Source organism: Mustela lutreola, chromosome 9 (genome assembly GCF_030435805.1).
Source record: "Mustela lutreola isolate mMusLut2 chromosome 9, mMusLut2.pri, whole genome shotgun sequence".
Taxonomy (NCBI): domain Eukaryota; kingdom Metazoa; phylum Chordata; class Mammalia; order Carnivora; family Mustelidae; genus Mustela; species Mustela lutreola.
This window is the reverse complement of record NC_081298.1, coordinates 66,085,276-66,109,428: the sequence shown is the minus strand read 5'-3', so window position 1 is coordinate 66,109,428 and position 24,153 is coordinate 66,085,276. Positions and strand designations below refer to the sequence as shown.

Sequence of the window (24,153 nt, the reverse complement as noted above, 5' to 3'; positions counted from 1 at the left end):
CCTATAAAACTGGCCCAGCTGACTAGGGACTTGTACTCTAGAGACTAAAAGAATATGATGAAAGGTACAGAGAAGTCTAGAAACCCATACAAGGTGTGAAATAGAAAGAACATCTAGATGAGAAAATAGTTTTAAGTATCTCAAAAATAGAAACAGCATAGGTCAATGACTTCAAGGACTTCACCAATAAGACAAAGCATGCAGGATAAACAAAATGTCCTCTTAAGAAAGTCTTGCAGGGGCACCTGGGGGTGCTCAGTGGGTTAAATCCTCTGCCTTTGGCTCAGGTCATGATCCCAGGGTCCTGGGATCGAGCCCTGCACTGGGCTCTCTGCTTAGCAGGGAGCCTGCTTCCTCCTCTCTCTCTGCCTACTTGTGATCTGTCAAATAAATTAATTAAATCTTAAAAAAAAAAAAAACCAAACAACCTTTTAAAGTATCACTGAAAAAAATTTAAGATTTGTTTTCAGGTTAACAGCAGTTTTAAAAGGGTGGGGAGGCATTTCTCTCTGGGACTACACTAAGTAGAAGTCAACGGTGCCTCTCTATGCATCAGATCTTTAATAAAAATTCTGTAAAATACACCCTAAAGAATGGATTATTTTTAACTGCAGTAGTGATTTTTGTTAGAATAATCTGAGAGCAAACATGCTACAGACAGTAGAGGGAAGATTACCAATTACCACAATCTGGCTAAAACACAACAGGCAATATGGTTAAGATGTGAAGATACCCAGTTTAACACTGTTGTAGGAAATAGAATTGAGATATGAATCCAGCTCAGTACGTACCCAGTATGACAAGTTACATAGGTAACTGCTCTGTACTTCAGGGGGCCTGGGTGGTGCAGCTTGGTAAGTGTCCGACTCTTGGTTTCAGCTCAGGTTGTGATCTCAGGATCAAGCCAAGTCAGCCAAATCTGGCTCCACGCTCAGCAAGGACTCTACTTGAGTTTCCCTCTCCCATTTCTCTCTGCCCCTCCTCCCCAAGTTGCCACACTCTCAAAAATAAATCTAAACAAAAATGCAGTATCCTTCAATTTCCTATAAATCTAAATAATGCCAACTTTGTGACTTTTGTGAATATAAAAATCAGCAATTAATGTGATATACAAAAGTACCCCCCCAAATAGTGTGCCCCCTTCTACCTTGTTAAATACTTGAAAATGTAGGAACTGGAACTACTGAAGTGAGAAAGTTAACTTTGACTCGTATTAGAGTCATATGTGGCTCAACAGCATAGTAAGATAAACTGAACTCTTCTTATTGTAAATGTCAAGGACTATGCTAAGTGTTTTACCTTCACTACTACAAAAGACAAGTTAAAAACCAGTTGGGTAAATTATACCCATTTTGCAAGTATGATAACTGAAGCGTAGATAATACTGACCTAAGTTTACTCAAGCAGGGATCTGAGAACTTGTTGAAATAAAACTCCAAAGCCCGTGTGATCTTGCTGGCCTTCCTTTTGACTCAACAGTCCCATGTAATGAAGGTCTTCCTATTTAACTGATTGTCTGCCTAATATGTAACAATGTAATTCCCCATTAAGATTATCAATGCCTATAATTTCCCTTTAAAACCCACTTCTCTCTCTTGTCCTTCAATAACCAGTTTTTTATTTTCTGGTAGAATAAAAATGGTATTAAAATAGTCCAAGATGGGCAGTAACCTGCCAAAGGGACTTCCCCCCGGAAAGATATACCTGTGGCTACAATAATCAATGTATTATACTGTTTTAATATACTTTATATGAACATACTTTATATAAATATACTTTTAGTATACTTAATGTTTTAATACACTTTAATGTTTTAATCTTGGCTCTGGTTTGCTCTGGAATCTTTCATTAAATATTGTTAAGTATTTAAAATGCAGCTAAAAAACCAAAAACCCTGATAACCACTTTTTGAGTAGCTTAAAATTACAGAGAAAGCAATGGTTTAGAAGAAAGCAAAACCTAAAGCAAGGTTTAGTTACTGCCAGTCCAATTTCTAAAGATACCTTTCTTTGTAAAACATGTCCCAGATAGGCAGGACAACTGAAAATTCTCCTCTGCTTTATGAAAAAGAAAAGGCACCATTAGCAAATAGAAGTAAAAACATAGTAACAACCCCCCACCTTGGATTGCTTATAACTGAAAATATTCCTAAAATCATTGCCTGGCTAAAGTTAATATGGACAATTGGATATGCCAAAGTTGAAAAATATGTAAAAAGACTGGAAACAATAAACATCTACATTATGTCAGCTCCCATGCTAGGTACACTTACAAAAGGTCTTAATCTTTCGGAGAAAGTATCACAATTTAAAAATGAAACAAAATCTAGGTAGTAAAACAACAACAAAAACGTATCTAAATTACACCAAGTAAAAACCACCCCAGTATTTGATTCTCAGAATTGTTCCACCTCAAGGTAATTAAAGGACGCTGATTCAGAGCAACAGTTGGGTAAATTGTAATTTTTTTATTGGAAAACAAATATACAACTTGGAATGGATTTGAGGCAAATTGTGCCATAAGCAGATTTTCTTTAAGTGGCTAAACAAAGTTTAAAAAGCAAGTAACAATAAAAGAAAATGTTTCTGGTACAGGACCAGCAGTACAAAAAAATAGTGTACGAGTACCTGGATAATACACCCGTTTTGCAATAGTGCAACTTTTAAGTACATATTGTTGACTGTCCATAGTCCACGCAGAGTTACAACTCCACACTTCAACAACAACATGCTGACAGTTCCTAAAGAAGACTACTTAAAAAAAAGGCATAACCCAGATGTTCCCTCATTTGACCAACTCCATCTAAGTTTAGATGTGCAGAAGGGCTTAGATATATCCAGAGTAAGCCACATGCAACATGTTACTTGATCAATTTTCTAAAATAAGGTTTCAGGACAATGACAGTAAGATAAGGGAAGAAAACATGGAGGAATGAAGTCCTAATTACTATACATGCATATTTTTTGACAGCAGGGGGGAACCTTTTACAGATAAGTTACAAACAAAGAAAAGGCAAATAAACAATTTTGTACAAGAAATTTAACACATTCTGTACAGTCTTCACTTTGCTGTCATCATTTGTACAAACTCTGAAAAAGAAGAAGTACACAAAAAGTTGCATCAATGGTAAAAGAATGACAAAACCAATCACATTATTCAATCTCAAAGCAATTTCCAATTTCCCTTTCTTTCCTCAAAAATATACAGTATAGAATTGTCAAGCTTTGTCAAGGCCAGAACTTCATAAATCAAAATTACTTAGGATTGTTAATCAATAAACCAAATTAATGGTTTAGACAAGTTATTACAAAATAGAAGGATTTTTGCTCTTAAGTTTATTACAACATGGTAATTTTGAACTGACGCAGAAGTAAACGGTCTTAGACTAAAGCTAATTAGAGGGAAAATAAATCCAATGAAGGAAGGAAAATCACCTTACTTTAATTTTGAGGTTTCTGAAATAAGCTTAAAGCTTTTCAAATTGTTCCACAATCATTATAAAAAGATTGTTTTAGCATAGTATGGAGCACCATGCTTCTCAAACTTTAAAATGCGTATGAAACTGTCCAGCAATCTTGTTAAAATGCAGAGATTCTAGGTATATGGTAGGACCTGATAGCAAACAGTTCTAAAAAGTCCTCAGATGATCGTGATTTTCCCTTATCTGTAGAAAATACTCTGAATAGCAAAAGGTTTGTAAATATAAAAACTGTTTTAGCATCTTCATTTGGCAGGATTGGAGACACTAATTTTGACCTAGGATATATATAAACACATACCTTGTACCTTAAAATCAAAGCACAGAATGAGGTAGTGAAAGATTTACCTTCATAGTTTACTTGACCATCACCATCAATATCTGCTTCCCTGATCATTTCATCGACTTCTTCATCTGTTAACTTCTCTCCCAGGTTTGTCATCACATGGCGAAGCTCTGCTGCACTAATATAGCCATTGCCATCCTAGAAAAAATTTAGTAAGATACCTAAGTAAAATTATAGACTCAGAGTTGGGTTGGAGGTTTAGTAAGTTTACAATAAACTTCACATTAGGGAGAAAAAGATACTTCAGACATACCAACCAAAACCAAACTATAGTTGACCAATAGATGGTCACTGAAAACAGCAGGATATCATACATTAAAATCACTGTTTCTGGTGCACCTGGGTGGCTCAGTCAGTTAAGTGTCTGCCTTTGGCTCAGGTCATGATCCCAGGGTCTTGGGATCAAGACCCAGGTGTGGCTACCTGCTCAGTGGGGGCATCTGCTTCTCCCTTTGCCCCTCCCCTCTCATGGGTTCGCACTCTCTAATAAATAAATAAGAACTTAAAAAAATAAAATCGGTTTCTTAGTTCCAAAGTCAGTGATGCCTCCTTTGCCAAGATTCACCCTCAAAATTTAACAAATCCAATCCCCAAATACCTACCTTATCAAACACACGGAATGCTTCTCTAATTTCTTCTTCACTGTCTGTGTCTTTCATTTTTCTTGCCATCATTGTCAGAAATTCCGGGAAGTCAATTGTGCCATTACCTGAAATGATTTGTTTAGTTGTAAGAGTACTAAAGAATTTAAATGCCCTCTTCAATTCCCCCTCCCCCAAAACCCAGGTTAAAAAACTTACCATCAGCATCTACTTCATTAATCATGTCCTGTAACTCTGCTTCTGTGGGATTCTGCCCAAGAGACCTCATTACAGTTCCCAATTCCTTTGTTGTTATAGTTCCATCACCATCCTTGTCAAATAGTGAAAAAGCTTCTTTGAATTCTGTTTAAGAGACCATAATCCAAACATAAAGGTTAACAATAAAAACCTCCTAAATGCTAAATATTAATCAACTATTAAAGCAAAGGTATATATGGAAGTAACACTTGAAACCAGCCTTTGATTCCTGAAGAATTATGTGGGAAAAACTTGCTATATTTCAAACATCTTTAGCTAATCATACCAATATATGCTCATACTGATCTATCAGCAAGTTTTTTTCACCTAAAATATTACAAAAGGACTCCAATTCCTAGACCAGATAAAAGTAAAAATTATTTTAGGTTGAAGGAGGCAAAGAATCAAAGCCCCAAATGAGTGGCTTCCCTATTTTCTATTAAAGCCCAGAATATAAAAATAAGATTGGTACCTAACTGGCACCACCAGTACCTGGTACCCAACATCTGTTTCTATAGAACTATATGCATTATACTCAGAGTAAGCCTCAAAAATTAAATCTCTTTAAAATCTACTAATTTAGGGGTGCCTGAGGGGTGGCTCAGTCATTAAGCGTCTGCCTTGGGCTCAGGTTATGATCCCAGGGTTTTGGGATGGAGCCCCGCATCTGGTTCCCTGCTCCACGGGAAGCCTGCTTCTCCCTCTCCCACATCCCCCTGCTTGTGTTCCCTCTCTTGCGGTGTCTCTGTCAAATAAATAAATAAACAAAAACAAAAAACAACCTACAATTTAAGGGGCACACCCAGGAGGCTCAGTCAGTTACACAACTGCCTTCAGCTCAGGTCTTAATACCAAGAGTCCTGGGACTGTGCTCCATGTTGGGCTCCCTGATCATCAACAGGGAGTCTGCTTCTCCCTCTCTCCCTCTGCCCCTGCTCGAGCTCTCGTTCACTCTCTCTCAAATAAATAAAATCTTAAAAACAAAACTACTAAATTAAGAACAAAAAAATACACCTCTAAACTTCAGAACAATATGCAACAGACCAATTGCCTTTTCTGACCTATAAAGAACTATCACCAAAAATCTACGATGATATTAACAATGGGATGATCAAGATATGAATGGCCAGTTTTAGCTAAGTATCGTATCACTGACAGCAAAGGTAATTTAGACCATTTTTAGGAATATAAAATCCCAAACTTTTAATATAGTTAAAACATCCTATTACATCTTAAAAATCATCTTGTGAAATTATGTTCCTTCTAATTCACCACTAGATTACATGGAAAGCTGTTGAAGCAGCGGTCTAGAATACCGGCATCCCCATTTATTTCATAAACTAAAGCAGAGATTAAATTTGGTAGTGCAAGGTCATATAAATGAACTAAAACACAATGGCAGTATTTTCTGGTAGGGTACTTTTAAAAAGCTATTAGACCCTTTTTAAGCAAACCCAAAACAGTTCCAACGTTCACAGGGCTCAGCTTCCTCAATATATCTATACATTTGAAAGTACATACCTGACACGTTTAATAGTTTGCTTCCTCTTATATAGTCCAAGGCTATTTATTCCCCCCTACCTTTCTATCCTTTCTCCAATTCATATACATCCCAGTTTCAATCCATCATAATCTCTTCTCTGGACTCAACTACTCTTCCATTGATTTGCCATTAACATATGTCTCTTAGCTTAAAACGAATTCAAACCTTGTGTTTTCTCTTACATGCCTGCCCTTATCTCCCCAAATCTTGGAAGCATCATTACTCATATATATCCCTTTCTTCTACCAATCCACTATTAAAATTACTTCCAGCTCCAACTCATCAAGTTGAGAATCCCAAGTTTACCAATAACAACTTAGTTGCCCAATTAAACAAGTGTCTTTAAGTACATGAGGCCATACAGCATATCTAAAAGTAGACTTTGGAATGCAACTGGTGTTTAATAATCCCAGCTCTGCTACTTACCAGTAGTGTAACCTAGGCAAGTTAAGTTAATAAACCTTTCCTATCTTAGCTTCATCATTTTTGTTAAATAGGAATAACTATACCTACCTTCCTAAGTTTATGAACTTAATTAATTACCAAGCATAAAGCACTTAGAAGTAGGTCTGGGGGCGCCTGGGTGGTTCAGTGGGTTAAAGCCTCTGCCTTCCGCTCAGGTCATGATCTCGGGGTCCTGGGATCAAGCCCCGTATGGGGGGGGGGGGTCGTCTCTGCTCAGCAGGGAGCCTGCTCCCCCCCCACACCTCCCTCTCTGCCTACTTGTGATCTCTGTCAAATAAATAAAATCTTAAAAGTAAAAAAAATTAAAAAAAAAAAAAAAAAAAAAAAGAAGTAGGTCTGGCAAGTAAATACTTAGTTAAGTGTTAAGAAAAGATGACCTCACTTTCCTGCAGGATCCAAAACTATACTGAGAAACTCTAAACTTCTCTTGGCTTTCACAACAGTACCTCAGTTTACCTGCTTTACACTGCCAAAGACTCTTGCTCCTATTTATCTCTCACAGGTAAATGTGATTAATTTTCTTCCTCTTTTCCACCACCTCTTATCTATGCCTACTCATAATGAAGCCTTCTTTAGTCTACTCCTCTATCTCAACATAATACAGTAGTTCCCTCACCCTTACCACAGTTTCGTTTTCTGTCTGTTCAGCTACCCCTAGTGAACTGTAGTCCAGAAGCAGAAGATCCTTCTGGCATACCACAGGTCAACAGCAGCCTAACACTGTATCACAATGCCTACATCATTCACCTCACTTCATCTCATCTCTGAGGCATTTTACCATCCCACATAGTCACAAAAAGGGCAAGTACAGTATATGGTAAGAGACCACACTAGTATAACTTACATTATAGTATACTTTCACAATCATTACTGTTGTTCATCTATTATACCTAATTCACAAATACTGTATCATATGTGTGTGTGTATAGGAAAAACAAGTTTGGTACTGTCAGTGGTTTCAGGCATCCACTGGCATCTTAGAGCATACCTTCCCACCACAAACTGAGGAGGCAGGGTCTACCGTACCTTTATTTCTGACTTCCTACAGGATATGCCCCTTGGCTGACCCCAAGCGAGACTTATGAAAGTGAATTATGTATTCCCTAACAACCCTAGGAATGCAAGCAAAACACGCTTTAACTTTCCCTGTGAAATCTGTCAACAAGTCCTGTTGCATCCTCCCATTTCAATACTGCCTGATTATTTTTATCTCAACAAGCAGTATCTTATTTCATGGTCCCTCCTCTTTTGCCTAGACTATTACAATAGCCTTCTAACTGGGTTCTTTATTTAAAATTACCTACACAACTACCTGGGTCATATTACCTTTCTGGATTACCACATTCCTTTCTTACGTTTAAAATCTATTAACTGCTTAGCTTTAGACCAGGTTATCACTGACTAGTTGGTAGTTTACTACATTCAGTATTAACATAGTTCCATTCCATTTAAAACCGTTTGTTTTCAGAGGCACTCCCCTAATATCACAAGCTTAGTAGCAAACTACTGATTGATTTTATGAAATTAGCCTACATTAACTAGGTTGACTCAATGACAAAAACACATCAATAAATCCCACAAGTAGAATTTGATGAAGACATTCCCATTTTACTCAGGGTTTTATTTTTCTTTTTTTCAACAGGATGTAGAAATATTGTCTAGAAATCCAAAAAACTATTAGGGTTTGAACACATGCCATTTACCACCTAGTAACTTAGGCTACAAGAAAATCAAAGCACTGAGAAACATGGTTTTGTTTACATTACATTCGCTGCTATTAATACCTAGCTACAGGTATTAACACTACCATTACCAGCAAAAGTTTCCAATGTGTAACTAACTATAATCATTTTACTGTACAACTTAATTGTTAAGATGTAGAGTAAGTTTACAAATATGTATTCTTAATTTCAAGGAGTTTCACAGTATATTAACTTAAAAAAAAAAAAAAAAAAAACTCCACACCCAGCATGGGGCCCAATGCAAGGCTTGAATTCACAACCCTGAGATCAAGTCCTGAGCTGAAATCAAGAGGTCAGATGCTTAACCAACAGGGCTACCTAGTTGCTCCTAAAATACATTAACTTTCAAAATGCTTGCTAGAGGGGCACCTAGGTGGCTCAGAGGGTTAAGCCTCTGCCTTCAGCTCAGGTCATGGTCTCAGGCCCCACATTAGGCTCTCTGCTCAGCAGGGAGCCTGCTTCTCCCTCTCTCTCTCTCTCTCTGACTACTTGTGATCTCTATGTCAAATAAATAAATAAAATCTAAAATAAGTAAATAAATAAAATGCTTGCTGAAATAGTGAAAAGCAGAAAGACCATATCTATGCTATAACTATTAGTTATAAAGGTACAAGAAAGGAACAAATGTCAAGCATTATTCCAAATTTTTATCTGTATTTTTACACCAGAGCCAGAAATACCTGTAAAATTCCTTGAAATAAAACCCAAAAGTACAATTTAGGGGTGCCTGGGTGGCTCTGTCATTAAGCATCTGCCTTCACAGCTCAGGTCATGATCCCGGGTGTGTGTGTGTGTGTGTGTGTGTGCGTGTGTGCGCGCGCCTGTGATCAGCCCCGCATGGGGCTCCCTGCTGCTCCCTCTCCCACTCCCGCCAGCTTGTATTCCTTCTCTCTCAAATAAATAAAATCTTAAAAAAAAAAAAAGTATAATTTAAATTCACCTGTCCTTACAGCTCCCTACCTTACTTTATAACTGGTATAATCTTTATGTATAGAAGCATGCCATTCTTAACTATAATTCCCAGGAATGACTTGAATCAAATGTCTGTTTACCAACTTCCATTTATTTAGAAAATTCTGAACCTAATAATCTCTTAAAGGACATGTATCAGACTTTTGTTGGCACTATGTAAATTGAATAAGGTTATCTTTCAAGTTAGGTTTTACTCCTACACTGTACCTTTAAGAAAGAAAAACTCTTGTAGGTTTTTCCTATTAGACCCCTAGGTGTCAAGCACCAACAACTAATGACATCATGGCAGAATTATGAGCAAAATTAACTAGTGATGTCACAGTGGACACTTCTGGATTGCTCTTTAAGAGTAAGTAATATAAACAATTCTAGTAACTTCATCTAAACAAAATATGCTTTTTCTAGACCAAGTTATTTGCTGTTAGTAGACTTTCTAAACAAATCTGTAGAAGTAATGATTATCATATAAAGTTAAAATAGTTTAAAAAGAACCTTAGTATATTCAATGCTGATTTATCTATGAAGTTTGTAAGTACTTTGTTTTTTGGTAAAGATTCTAAGATGCTACTGATTACCACCAATTACAATTTATCAGAATAAAGAAAGTAATTTGCCTCCACCTCAAAGGTGGACACAAACAATGGAGGCAGAATAATTCTTAGGACAGGGTAGGTAGTGTTTGTTGTCACACACAACAAAGAAGTGTATCCATTTTTCAATCCCTACTATGTGGGAGGCACCGGGGATAGAAGAAGCAGCAAAAAGATCCCTGAGAGCACAGGGTTTTACTTCAGCAGTATAAAAGTTTTGACTCCTTTATAAAGGTTCACTAAAACCTGGGGTACCAGGAATGATTTTAAAAGCCTAAGAAAATGCAGGGTAAGGAAAGAATCCAGAACAGATTTTCCCCCATCCCCACTGGAAATTTAAGTATACGATGAGAGCCAACAAAAACACCAAATTTATCTTTAAATAAATGTTCCATTAACTAGTACTAGTATTCTTTATGAAAATGCTATCAGTCTTTGAAGACTGATTCTCTTGAATTTAAAAGATACATGGTTTTTTAAAAAAAATAGTTGTATGTGTTTTTGGGAGTGCAATAATGGGCACCAACTATGTAACATACCTTAAAGATACATTTTCTACCTTAAAGTGAAAATGCTGTGCTATCTACAGCAGGGACAACTACCTGACTGGGAACACCAAGAAATGAAAAGTAAAGAGGGAGGCCAAAAGTATTAGAGAAGTTAATAGTTTAAGCCTGGATATATGAATCAGTTTGTCACTTCCGATAGGCTACATTAACAAATAACAAAATAATTTTTTTTAAGTTTTAGAATTTACATGTCACAGATACATTAAAATAGTATAAAAGAACAAAGAAATTAGTTCCAAAGCTCTGCTTCGGTTCTTCAACACTCATTACATGCAATTTATCAACCCTAGAAACCAAATCCCAGATTTAAGTCAAATTCACACAATCAGTAAAAATAAAATCTGCTTACATTTGGTCCTTCATGCTAACAGCTTCCTACTTTATATAGTCCTATCGGGTTGTATTTGTAATATTTGAGAAGATTAGTGATTTCTGGGTCCTCCAGATTTGTTTATGTGGAGAGGAGGGCTTACTTTAAATGGGCTATATATAGTTGAGTTCCAACTGGGATTTTCAGTATTCTCTATCATTAACAAAAAGAAAAAAAGAAAAAAAGAAGAAAGAAAAAAGAAAGCTTTAGTGCTTTTGAACACTTCTAACTTCTTGCCTACCAGGAAAGCTGTGGTAGTTAAAACTGCTTGATGCTTGTGTTAATAAAAGTCTAAAGAGAGTAAAAGAAGAGTCTGAAAAGCATTTCAACACTACAAGGAACTAAAAAAGGAAGAAAATCCTTTAGTGAGTTTCCCTAGTATTTTGAGGTTAACCAGCCATCTTAAAAAAGTGTTAGAATAAAATCAAAAGTACCAATGATTAATGTTATAGCATAAAGACAATATGACATCAAGTTTTACATAACAACTTCATACATTTCCATGACAAACCAAAGGAGACACGATTTAATTATTTTTTTAGTTTATTTTTAAGGATTTTATTTATTTAGTTGACAAATAGACACACAGGGAGAGAGGGACAGAAGCAGGGGGAGTGGGAGAGGGACAAGCAGGCTTGTCTTATGTGGACGGTGATCCCAGGACTCTGGGATCATGACCTGAGCTGAAGGCAGAAGCTTAACAAGTGAGCCACCCAGGCGCCCCAGGAGACAAGATTTAAAAAGCTCATTTCAACAGATGCTACTGTTCCTTCCTTAAGACAAAATTCAACATACTATACATTTAGAAAACAGAACGGTAACTTTTGCATCTAAGTTTTTCTCTAGAGATAATGATTATTCCTGAATGATTCTACATACAGTTCTAAGGTTAAAATATTAGCTACTTTGAACTGGGGTAAATTCAATGTTCCCTCTGGGATTCAACACTTCAAATTACCTATTAATTACTACTCTTTTTTTCTTGTGAAGAGTAGTTTGGAGTTGCAGTGTTAAAAACTGCCCAGAATTCATGTTTTCAAGATAATCTTCAAGAAAAACAAAGACCACCACCACCAAGTTCCAAAGTATACCCGCACGTAGCCTAAAACCTTGCCTTTCATTACAGTCAGCCCCATATATCTCCCAAAGGCAAGCATACCTTCTCATTTGTCAAAGCAGGTTGAATTATTATATTACATTACACCACTTGTTATTATCTATTACATAGACTAAAGTCTATCTAATTTTTTCATAAAGGTATCTTACTTTGACACTGGCCATTCGATTTATAATAAAATCCAATGGATACCACTTAGCAAAGTATTTCTTACCTGCAATCTGCTCTTCAGTCAGTTGGTCAGCCTACAAAGAGATCACAAAGACAGGTATGCAGATGAGCAGTTAAATTAAGAATCAAGTTTAAAAACCTTCAAGGTTTACCTTTTACCATGAATTCCATTTAGCATAACACTCCTTAGTACTAGCAACATACATAGGTAGAAAATGAATTATCTTTTAAGGTAGAAAACACATATTAAGTTGATAGGTTTATCTTCAAAGCTAAGCGACGCTGACCAAGTTTAATACTTAAACCCCAACTATTATTTTAGAATACACACCAAAGTTTCAATTTCACACAAATTGGGGGGGAAAAGCAATTTGGCATAGTAGAAAATTTAAAGGAAGTTGTTATTCTTCTAAAGCAAGGAGAGAATCCAACAAAAACATGGTTTCCTTTCTCAAAGTTAAGATACCTAAACTTTTCACCTTTTTTGGTAAATAAAAAACAGTATTAACAGAAATTATCAGAAATCTTCACTGAACCAAAAATAATGTCCAAGAATTACACTCAAAATTACCCCTATAAATGGTTAAACACATCATGTGGACATGAGAATGGTCTTCCAAACCTGAAACAAAAAACAAACCTGTAACACTAAGCAAAAATCCAAGCTGTCCTGGTTGGGGAAACATGAAAGCTACCAGTTTTTACTTCTCACCGGGCAGGCAAATTTAAAGAATCAGGATTCCCAACATTTGAACTAAATTATTTACTAAATATTAAGTCCAGCCGTTCATTTTCTCTTGGACTTTTGGAATCCCAATGTGTGTCTAAAGTTTGTGAATTTTTAGCACAGAGAGAAGAGTTATTTTTGCTAAAAGGAAAAAAAGACCAGGCATTTGCTAAAGCCTTTTATAGATACTGTTTTTATTTAATCTTCACAATAACCCTCTAATGGTATCATTATCCCCTATAGGTTCAGGTTAAATTTCAGGGAGGTTAACAAAATTAGTAACTAGTTTTAAATACTAGAATTAAACTAGAATTTAAACACAAAGGTGTCAGATGTATTCACTGCCTGTAAGTTTTAAATGCAGAGTACCACAATACATAATAACATATCTGCAAAATACCAAGGCTCCTTTTTCCTCATGTGGCCTTCATCTTTGGACATTTCACCACTCAGCAGTACAAAAACCCATGAGCAACTGCTTATATGGTACTAGCACTAATTAGACCCAGTCTTCTAATATTCTTACCTATATGGAATCAAGCATTCTGTGATTAATCCATTCATTTATTAGTATGAAAAAATAAACACTGCCTGGTTTCATTCTTTTTTAAAGACTACCTTAATGAAAAGTAGCATCACATTTTCCTAGGGGACAACATGAGAAAATTTGGGAAGGAACCCGCAAAGCGCAAGTTTCTTTCCCCACTCAACACATTTTTGATTTGACCTCAATGCAAACTCAACTTGTTTCTATTTTAAAAAAGGGGGGGAAAAAAAGGCCCCAAAGGCCTGGTAACTTAAAATTGAAGAGGCAATAATTAAGTTCAAATGCAGGAGTTAAAGAAAAGAAGATCTACTTTTAACCTTCCAAATCCCAATCTTCCATCTGATATAACATCAATCATCCAATTGTTTTCCCTGAAGAGTTAAGATTTAAAACACGGTAAATCCAGACTTGATACCTGCTTTGTTAGAGGCTATAAAGGATTTACTTCTGATTCCATTTTGCAAGACTTTTATCATTTCTGGAAAAAGGGCAACATGGCAGAGTTGGGGGAAAAAGCATAGCGTTTTGTATCGTTGCTGGACATACTAGTATCCTAGCTCTTCCACATAAAAAGCCACATGACCTTGGACATGTTATTCTACCTCTCATAAGTCCATTTCATCCATACAGTATTAGTATCTACCTTACAAGGTTATTGTGCAGAAAGAGAAGCTACTTTTACATACAGTAAAACTCTTTGAACCCAAAGAGTTCAGTGATAATTATTTTATATATATTAACTAATAAAAGAACCTACACTGTTAAATATGAACTTAACTAGTTCAACTTCCACACAGTAAACAGAAATGCAGGGCATCATCAACTCTTGCTTCAGAGAGTAGCAGGGTCCACATTAAAGATCTTAAAGAGACTGTATTATATGCAGGAATTTTGAATTTTATTCTTCTGCTATACTTTCGTCTTTTATCCCAGTTGTCTGTATACCAGATCTCTTCTTACGAAATACTTAAGGGGACCAAAATATACAAATAAACATGTGTGCTTTGCTTCTCATATAATATGGAGATGCCTATTTTAAACTTACCCTTTCTAAGAAGTTATTAAGTTTAAAATGTTTCACTGCTACATGGAAATTTATTTCTTAATTTCACTCTTACCATTCATTTATAACTAAGCATTGCATAACATTGTCTATTGTCTTTTCTAGATATCAGAATATAAAATTAAACATCATGAACAATAAATATTTGTTAACCACCTTAAAAACGAAACAAAAACCCAGCAAACCTACCACTGTTCCATGCTATCTTTTTTTAAAGATTTTATTTATTTGAGGGGCGCCTGAGTGGCTCAGTGGGTTAATCCTCTGCCTTTGGCTCAGGTCATGGTCTCAGGGTCCTGAGACCAAGCCCCGCATCCGGCTCTCTGCTCAGCAAAGAGCCTGCCCACACCCCCCCCCCCCCCCACCAAACTGTCTCTCCATCTACTTGTGATCTCTGTCAAATAAAATCTTAAAAAAAAAAAAAAAAGATTTTATTTATTTGATAGGAGAGAGAGAAAGAGAGATCACAAGTAGGCAGAGAGGCAGGCAGAGAGAGTGGGGGAAGAAGGCTCCCCGCTAATCAGAGAGCCCCTTTGGGGGTCCATCCCAGGACCCTGGGACCATGACCCAAGCCGATGGCAGAGGCTTATCCCACTGAGTCACCAAGGCACCCCTGTTCCATGTATGATTTAAGATGAGAATAAATTTTCATGAACTGAAAGCACAAGGTGCAGCAGCCCAGGGACAGATGTGGCAGGTGAAAACAGTTTAGGAGACTTAGTTAAGCAGAATGTATGGAAGGCACAGTATGTATGAAAGCTGAAGGAAGGACTGCTATGTGCAGGAAGGGAAACAGTGTTGTTCTCTCAACAGGGGGGGTAGGGGTGGATTTTGGGAAGATGCATTTATATTAAAGTTAGGAAGAAAAGGACGGAAAAGGATGCTAGCTATAAAACAAAACTTTAAAATTACCCAATTTTGCTTGGAAAGTCAAAATTTAATGGTCCCACACCATCTTGTCCAGCTCTCCGCCTCTAGCCAGACACAATCTTAGAAAAATTCACAAATGAACGGTAGCCCAGTTGGTTAAGTGACGGCTCCTGATTTCAGCACAGGTCATCATTTCAGGGTTGTGACTGTGTCCCATCTCACTGCTGGGTATGGAGACTGCTTAAGATTCTCTCCCTTTGCCCCTTCCCACCCAAAATAAAAGAAAAATTCACAGAAAAAGCTTCAAGGAATAAGCTATCAAACAGAATGCTAAGTTACATACATAGCCTTAAAAATGTTCCTCAATTTTGCTTGCAAAGTTTTTTTTTTTTTTTTTACAACTAATCCAGAGCTCAAGGTTTTAAAATAAACTTTACCAGCAGAGTTAAGATTAAGGCCTTTAAGAGGCAAAACTACACCACTCCCTAGCACTCTAATTTTTAAGTCTGTTCCAACTACATGCAAATAAATTTGGTTTTTATTTCTGTCTATGGAGAGTGCCATTTTCTTAGTTAGAAGAACTGGAAGAATTATACTTCTGGGAAAACTCGAGCTCATTAACACGTGTGTTTATCTCCGTGAAGAATAATCCACTAGAGAGATGACTAGTTCTTATTCCTGTATTTCTACAATTGATAGACTTCCTTCTCCTGTTCATCACTCCAGAGAAAGCTTCCAGGCATTAGTACACTCGCATGTTCCACACCAGACCTACTGAGCTAGAATCTCCATTCTGAAGAACCCTACTTGATTTGTAAACACTGAGAAACATTAACCTATCTTCACGTGTGATCTGAAGAGTGAATGCATTATGTACCTATCAAAGCAGATATGGATATTCCTGGAGTTTATCTAGTGAATGGCAGTTAAAAAAAAATCCAAAATTCTTATCTGAATAAATGTATGAAGCCACAGGTTTAAATCGGAACACTAACTTCTAGCTTTCATTCATTCCTCTTTATTTCAAAGTTCTATTTAGATAAAACAATGTCTTCATTAATTTTTATTTATTTATTTATTTAAATTTCAGAAGTCAGGATATGTCCTACCTGTATTAAAAGCAGCCTTTAAATTATTTCAGTAGAATTAACAGATACCTTAATTCTGACAGAACAGAACGTACTATAGTATCACTGATCAAAAGAAAAACCATCAGGACAAATTAATTACTTCACAGAAATTAAGACCTTTACTAAAGGCCTACTCTGATCATTGTACCTAAATCTAGAACTTTCTATATATTTTTGATAGGGCCACAGTGAAGTTCCTCAGTGTAACACAAACTGATCTACTTGCAATTTGATACAATAATGATAACTTTGACAAGCACAAAACTTTCTACTTCTTCGTATCTCTTACTTATCATCTGGGCCCCAAATCTTAAAGTGATCCTTGGCTCTTTCAATGCACATGTACTTGTAACACTTACATGTAAACCCAAGAGCTATCTGAACAATCTTGTTCTGCTTCCACACAAACTCATTCTTTAACTTAACAGAGACTTCATTTTAAATCTCCAAATCTTATAATTATGAAGTTACCTTATGACAACTTCCAACTTAATTTTACTTAACAATGACTAGCAACTAGCAATGAAAACCCCCAAAGCACCAATAATGTAAACAGTAACTACAGAAGCTTATCACTGGTAAAGGACCATGAAAAGTGTCGATACAAACTATATGCAACATATGAAAATCTATTGAATTCCCGGTTCAAGTATCAGACTGATTAGGTAAAAAATTTACCATTCATTTAGAAATATTTTTTAAAAATTTACTGCACAATTCAGTACCTTGATTACATATACATAATGTATACCTTGTTTCAACTAAAAAGTAAATTCAACTAGTATATTCAAAATCAGAATAAAATAATTTAAAATATCAAAATAGAACAAATGCATCAAATTTGAGTGAACACTAACTAGTTTTATCCAAGGTGAACTCCTCTCCCCACACCCATATAGGCTGGAGGTTTCAGTTGGCAAGGATTCTCAACTCCTCTGTTTAAGATGTCACCTTGCCTTCTGGACACACCCATCGCTGTAACCACTTGGCAGACGGAAACAAAAAGTAGGTACTGCAAATTACCGCCGTCATTAGGGTAAAAAAACCAGGAGTTCCGGTCTCAAGTGACAGGAAAATGCTTTTTAAGATTCCCTGCTCCTTCTGCCCCCGGTATACTCTTCTTATCACCACAGTACTTGACAGCCATTACTATTTAAGAGAATTGAACTGCACGTTACCATGGTCTGGCGTTTTCTGGAAGGAAATACGACTCATTTTCAAGGGAAGTGGAGCAGGGGCAATGCTGTGATTATAGTTCTTTAACATTAGGAGTGCACGTGAGTACTTAAGAATAGGATATAGACACTGGCCTTTTCAACTGTTACGGCAGGATAAAAGCGACTTTCACAACAGAACGTCAGTCACCCCAAAGCTTGCTTTTGGCAGGTGACTAGAAAAAGCATTTCAGACCCAAGCTGGAGCTGACGACTTTCTCTAGTCAGATGCGCACTCTGAGCGTGCGCCAGACTTCGGGTATAAAGCTCGTTTCCTTCAACGACAAAGCCACATTTTTTCTCATGTCCAGGCTGGGTAGTGGAAGGCCCCAGGGCCCCAAATGGAGTGGGAAAGATCAGGGTCCACCGAGCTTCCTTCTCGCCACCGGAGGGGGATGGGAAACTGCCGAAGCCGCCCTCCCCCACCCATCCCCAACTCACAGGCCCCGCACTGCCGCGGGCAGCCGAGACCTCCGCAGCCCTGCAGGTGCCAGCACAGCAGCTGGGGCGCGAGGCAAGCCGAGCGGGCGGGGGCCCGGCCCCGCCCCCCGGCCGCTCCCCGCGCCGCGCGGGCTCGGCCCACACAGCGCGCCGCGCCCGCTCGCGCGCCCCCCGCCCCCGGCACGCGGGGGATGCGGGCTAACGGCGGCGCTGGCGCTCGCCCGGGGCCTCGCGCTCCCTTCCCGCCCCCTCGGCGCATGGCGGCCAAAAGCGGACAAAGGCGCTTCCTGGCGCCAGCACAAACCGTCCGTTGGGCTTTTGAATCGGGCCCCGGCACCGACCTTTCGAGATGCCCGACCAGCAGCTTTTGCCCTCCCGCTCTCCCCCGCCCTTCCACTTTCGCGTCTCCACCATGTGCTGGGCTGCCCCCCACCCCCCAGCTCCGATTCATCACCCTCACCCAGCCAAGCCCCCGAGGAGCTTCAGCTCCTCGAAGGCAATGATCCCGGCCCCCGTAACGCTAGGGGACTCCTCTCCGAGGAGAATGAGGATGGGAGAGCACCTGCGACGCAACCGCCGCAGTGCCCCGGTCTCTTTCGCGCCATCCCTCTGGCGAAGACCACTCCTGAGGGATGTAGGGGAGCAGCGTCCCCTTTCTTTAACAAATCTGCTTCAGCCTTGTCCCCCCTCCGGCCAAGCGCCGGCAGCTTAGCGACACACTCACCATGCTGCAAGCGCTACCGGTCTCCAAGAAGCGACCACACAACCACTCAGCTCGCTCGACCCACTCGGACTAATTCTCCTCCTCCGCCCCCAGCGCCTCATAAACACCTCCCTCCGCCAGATCCCTCCGCCGCATGCCAGATAACGGAACATCGCAAACGAGTTCCGGCAAACCCCCTCCTCTCTAACTCTTCTGGGGACTCCTTTATCCACTGTTATTTACTCGACGAAGCAAGAGATAAAGGAAAGCGGGAGAACGAATGACGTTAGTGGGTTTCACTCCCCAGCGAGCCAGTTTAAAGGCCGAGGGAGTCGCGCCTGAGGGGCGCTACTTTGCGGCGCGGAGGAGCATCATAGTGGTGACTCGATCCCCGATGATCGTTGAACCGGCCTCTGATTGGCTGGTTCGTACCTGCAATGCGTCACTCGGGATCGCAGCAGCCGCCGCTGGGACGCGGTGCGGCTTCTGCCGTTGCTGCTCTGGCCGCGCTGTCCTGGCAACTGCGCCAGGCGGCAGAGTCGCTTCCCTTGCGTTTGGCCGCAGGATCTTCCTCCTCCATCCCTCCTTGCCTCCCGCACTCCTACACACACTTTCCCGCCCCTTCTGCAGGGGTAGGCGAGAACGCCTAGGGCAAGTAAAGATTGACGCAGAAAGACCGCAGGGAACCTGTACCCCGCGCTCAGCCTCTCGGCCTTGTGGAGGCCACAAATTTTTCATTTTACTCCCTCACAAAACCAATAAAGGTCTAGGTAAGGATAAATGCAGTTGCTTAGCTGAGAGACAAATCCGAAAGCGTCTTCTGTTCATACTTGGCCATTCTCCTTTCTTACCTGGGGTACTTTCCCAGAAAAGTCACTCAGAAACCACGGTATCCGAGATTCAGTGGGATAAGTCACTCCCATTAGCGTTTTGATATTGTGAGAAAGCAGGGTCCTGGTTTGGAGCTATGGACAAGTGTTGGTTGGTGCACTTTCTTAGGTGTGTGACCTTGGATGAGTCATTTCATCTTTAGCCTCATTTATAAAATGGAGGTAATAATACTTCTCTGAAAAGGTTATTGTAAAGATGAGAATAACATAAAGAGTTAATGTAAAATGTTGAAGTATCTGGCACATGGTAAGGGCCCAGCAAGTGGTCACTGTAATATGCCTACCCCTCAGAACAAATTTGCCCTTTTGGGTCTCTTAACCTCTCAGATTTAAGAGGATGTTTAAAAAACATGTTGAGGACTTAGCTCCTTGGAACTAGAACCTTCGCTGCACTGTTGGTGGGAATGTAAAATGATGTGGAAAACAGTATGGCCGTTCCTTTAAAAATTAAAAGAGAATTATCGTATGATCCAATAATTCCACTTCTAGGTCTGTACCCAGAAGAACTGAAAGCAAGATCTTGGAGATATATTGGTATGCCCACCTTCAAGGCAACATGATTCGCTATAGCTAAAACTTGGAAGCAACCCAAATGTCTATCAGTAAATAAATGGTTGAGCAAAATGTGGCCTATACGTGCATTGGAATATTATTCAGACTCAAAAAGGAAATGCTACAACATGCTGCAACATGGATGAACCTTGAGGACATTATGTGGTAAATGAAATAAGCTAGTCACAAACAGATACTATATGATTCCATTTATATAAGGTACTTAGAGTAGTCAAAATCAGAGACAGACAGTAGTTTACCAGGGCCTGGGGCAGGGGGAATGGGGAGTTATTGTTTAGAGGGTATGGAGTTTCAGTTCTACAAATGAAGAGTATGAGATGGTGGCGATGTTTGCACAACATTGTGAATGTATTTAATATCACTGAACTGTTCACTTCAAAATGATTACGATGGTCAATTTTATGTGTATTTTGTCACACACACACATTTTTAAAAATTGGCTCCTTGGTCCTACCCCAAATAAGCAAGAGTAGGCATAACCTGGAATATTTAATAAGCACATTGTGAACGCGTCCTGTATGAATTTGATTTGACTACAGCGTAATTGTTACCATAGAGGGGGTTTATAAGGCACAGAGTTTCCCAAAAGGATTTCTAAAGAAGGTAACTGCTAAACTGAGTCTGATATGATAAATAGCATAGGAGACAAGCAACAGGCAAGGAGGAAGAGAGAAGCAAGTTCCAGATGAAAGAACAGAACAGAGGCCTTAACATTTCCCAGTAAAAAACATAGGCTTGTGGACCCTTGAAACCTAAGTGAGCAGCATTTTTAGCAGGCCAAGGTGAAATCTTGCCTACTGAGAAAGTTGCCCAGCAAGACCAAGACGTTCTGTAACTGCTATCTGCACATACTTGGCAAGCTTCAGTGGAATGTAACCTCTTTTAGCCTATTTAGACATTTCTTCATACCATCGAAAGTATTTCCTAGGCCAGGGAGGGATCCTCTTTCTTTCAGTCATGCAAATCAGACATAAAGTGCTCTTTTAGTTAGTGTTGGCAGCACTGTGACCTCCCTTTCAGATGAATAACTCAGGACCCCTGTGGCTTCTATTGTCCTTGCTAATATAGTGATGTAAAGAGGTGGGGTGAGAGAAGTTAATTAGCTTTATCCCACAAATGAAATACCGTAGAGAATGTTACTTAAAAGTGGGTACCTCTGCTTCAGAATCTGAGCTGGAGTCAAGAGCCCTAAGGCCACATTTCCACTACCCTGTGTTTTGGTAGCTCCCAACTCTTTGCAAGGTATTCCTCAGAAATTTGTCTTTGATTCCTCCTCAGATGGAAAAGCCATCAACAATCTTTTCTCTGAGTCCCGAAAATTATTCTCTCTTCACACAGAACCCATAAGTATGCATGATTTTACATGTGAAGTTTTTAATGATAGGAAGTTGAATGGCAAAATGAATAATCACCTGTTCTAGAAAATAAATTTTTAAGAGGATTGATGTGTGATGAATAACAAGCACAGGCTTAAATCTAACATACAGGTGCATGCTTAGCATTGTATGTATTGAATCCAGAAGCTTTTAAACAAGTATTTGGTAATGAAATATGCCTGTTAAAAAGACTACGGGAAAGTTCTTGGTTTATTAGGCTGAATTTCAGTAAGGCCTCTCTTGCAGAAACTTCCTTGCTGACCTCTCTGAGAAAGAAAATGAGAAAAAAGTTGACTTACATTTAAAGCCATTGTGGTTTATGTGTATTTGAGACTGTTCCAAGTCACTTTATTTATAGAGCATTTGTCTTCCACAAGATGACATACAGTGCAGCCTAACTTTGGTAATTGCCAACTGAGAAGCAATGTGGGTGACAGCCACCATACCACGGCCTACGAGGTGGTTTTTTGACTTTCTGTAACCCTCTCCTGACTGGGAGCTCTCACAGCTTTCTACCTTTGGCCATCTTGGGAAAATGAGAATGCACTTCCTCTCCAGGCCCCAGTTCCTCAATTTGCAGAACACAGATAACACAAGCCCTATCCTTTGATACTTCCTTCCCATACATAGCTCTCTTCTCCATCCAGCTGTGCTAACCAATAAGGGCAGAGGAAGATAAGACCAGCATTCTGGATTGTAGGGCCTTTGTAATTCTTGGCAGGTGAAAGAATTAAGCCCTAAATGCCCTAAGGTGTCAGTATTATGCATCAGCTTCCCTCCCTTGCATCTAGAATGGCACTTGTTGAGTGTCAATTTTGAGAGAATTGAGAAAATAGTACTTTATTTTCTTTTATAATAGTACTTTATTTTCTTTTAATTATAGTACTTTATTTTGTTTCTCTGTGGATTGGATAAGAAGCCCTGGTTGAGAAAGTAAAGCTGTCCTTTTCTGGGATCATGGGACAAAACAGAGCTGGAACAGGAATCCAACCAGGTCATGAGAATGTCTTGCCTATAGCATTCTCAGTTCAATAAGGGATGGAGAGAATATGGAAACAACATCCTGCACGGGCTTATACTCGTATACACACAGGAAAAATTGAGGGTCATTTGCTTTGATAGTGACACTCTGCCTTTTATTCATTTACTCATTCAAAAATTCAAAATCCAGGTTTGCCTAAAACTGAAGGATTTGCTGGGAACCAGGACTGTCAGTGCTAAAAACAGATAGTACCAGGCAAACCAGGGTGATTGAGCACCCTAGAAACTGTGACCATTCAATCAATAAATACCAGTAGCCTATTATTTGCTGAATGTGCAGTGATAAGAATGAGCATAGGAGACCATGGAAGCATGTAGGAGGACAACCTAATGGACAAAGTGAAGTCTTCCTAGAAAATATGATCCATAGCAATTTGAGTAGAGATAGAGAAAAAGGAAAAGATATTTGAGGCAGAGAGAAGAAGCACAGAGGAACGGAGACATCAGCATTGCCACCTCCATCATCGACATCATTATTACATTCATAGCCACTGGTGATTGGGTGCTCACCGTGGACCAGGCACTGCACTGATCATTTTACATGCATCATCCATATTGTTGACCATTCCATTCCCCTTGAAACACTCTTCTCACTTGGCTTTGGGAACAACCCCTTGCTGGTACTTCTCCTACCACTCTGGCAGTTTCTTTCAAGCTCCTTGGCTCCTTCAGCTGTTGCTTAAAAGATGGTGTGCCTCCAGGTTTAAGTCATAGCGCTCTTCCTTCTGACTTCTGATACCTGCCCTGGGCAAACTCCCTACTTTCACAACATTGGCCCTGTGCCCATGACCTCTAAATATGGATGGGTAGAGGTACAATCTTTCCTAAACTCCTGATCAGTATTTTCAGCCACTCAGGCCAGCCCTAACATTTATGGGCTCAGTCAAGAATACAAAATGAGGCTTATATAGCACATGTTATATATGTTAAAGTTGTGTGTCAAGCTAACGAAGAAATATGTTCTATTCTCCTACCTTGACAGAGAAACTTTCATAATAACCTGGATGGCCAAAACCAATTTTAGAACCTTGGATTTACATATCAAACTATGAAAGTGTAAGGAAGCCATCCTTTAACTCATAGCCCACCCTTTTCTCCTCTTACCCCAAGCTCTACCCACACTGTGAGAGGTCTTGCATTCACTTGTATGGACACTCTAACCCTAAGCAGTCTCCCATCAATAGTCCCACCAAAAGCTCCTTCTCATCCATCCCTCAGGGCCTAGAGGCATGCACCCTAGAGACACAGTTTGCTCTTTGGAGACACAGTTGCTTTCTGGACCTGAGGAAAAAGCCTACACAGGCCCTGAAAACAGCCTCAGTGCTATTTGAACAAGGAATCCTGTGATCCTGGGGACAAAGAGTAGTCTTAAAGGG

General features: G+C 39.2%; 1 protein-coding gene across 1 annotated transcript; it reads right to left on the bottom strand.

Moving 5' to 3' along the window:
* Nucleotides 1-2,447: 2,447 nt before the first annotated feature.
* On the bottom strand, nucleotides 2,448-19,055 carry CALM2 (calmodulin 2). The gene is made up of 6 exons (XM_059134543.1): nucleotides 18,919-19,055; nucleotides 12,246-12,276; nucleotides 4,625-4,768; nucleotides 4,427-4,533; nucleotides 3,827-3,962; nucleotides 2,448-3,089 (listed from the first exon to the last, which is right to left on the bottom strand). The coding sequence occupies exons 1-6, from the start codon at nucleotides 18,919-18,921 to the stop codon at nucleotides 3,061-3,063; spliced, it is 450 nt and encodes a 149-aa protein (XP_058990526.1). The 5' UTR covers nucleotides 18,922-19,055; the 3' UTR covers nucleotides 2,448-3,060.
* Between the last annotated feature and the right edge of the window lie 5,098 nt (nucleotides 19,056-24,153).

Coding starts and splice junctions, on each gene's coding strand:
- CALM2 (XM_059134543.1), bottom strand. Junction 3,963..4,426: donor CATTCCGTGTGTTTGATAAG/GTAGGTATTTGG, acceptor AATTTTTTCTAG/GATGGCAATGGCTATATTAG. Junction 3,090..3,826: donor TGGTCAAGTAAACTATGAAG/GTAAATCTTTCA, acceptor CTTCTTTTTCAG/AGTTTGTACAAATGATGACA.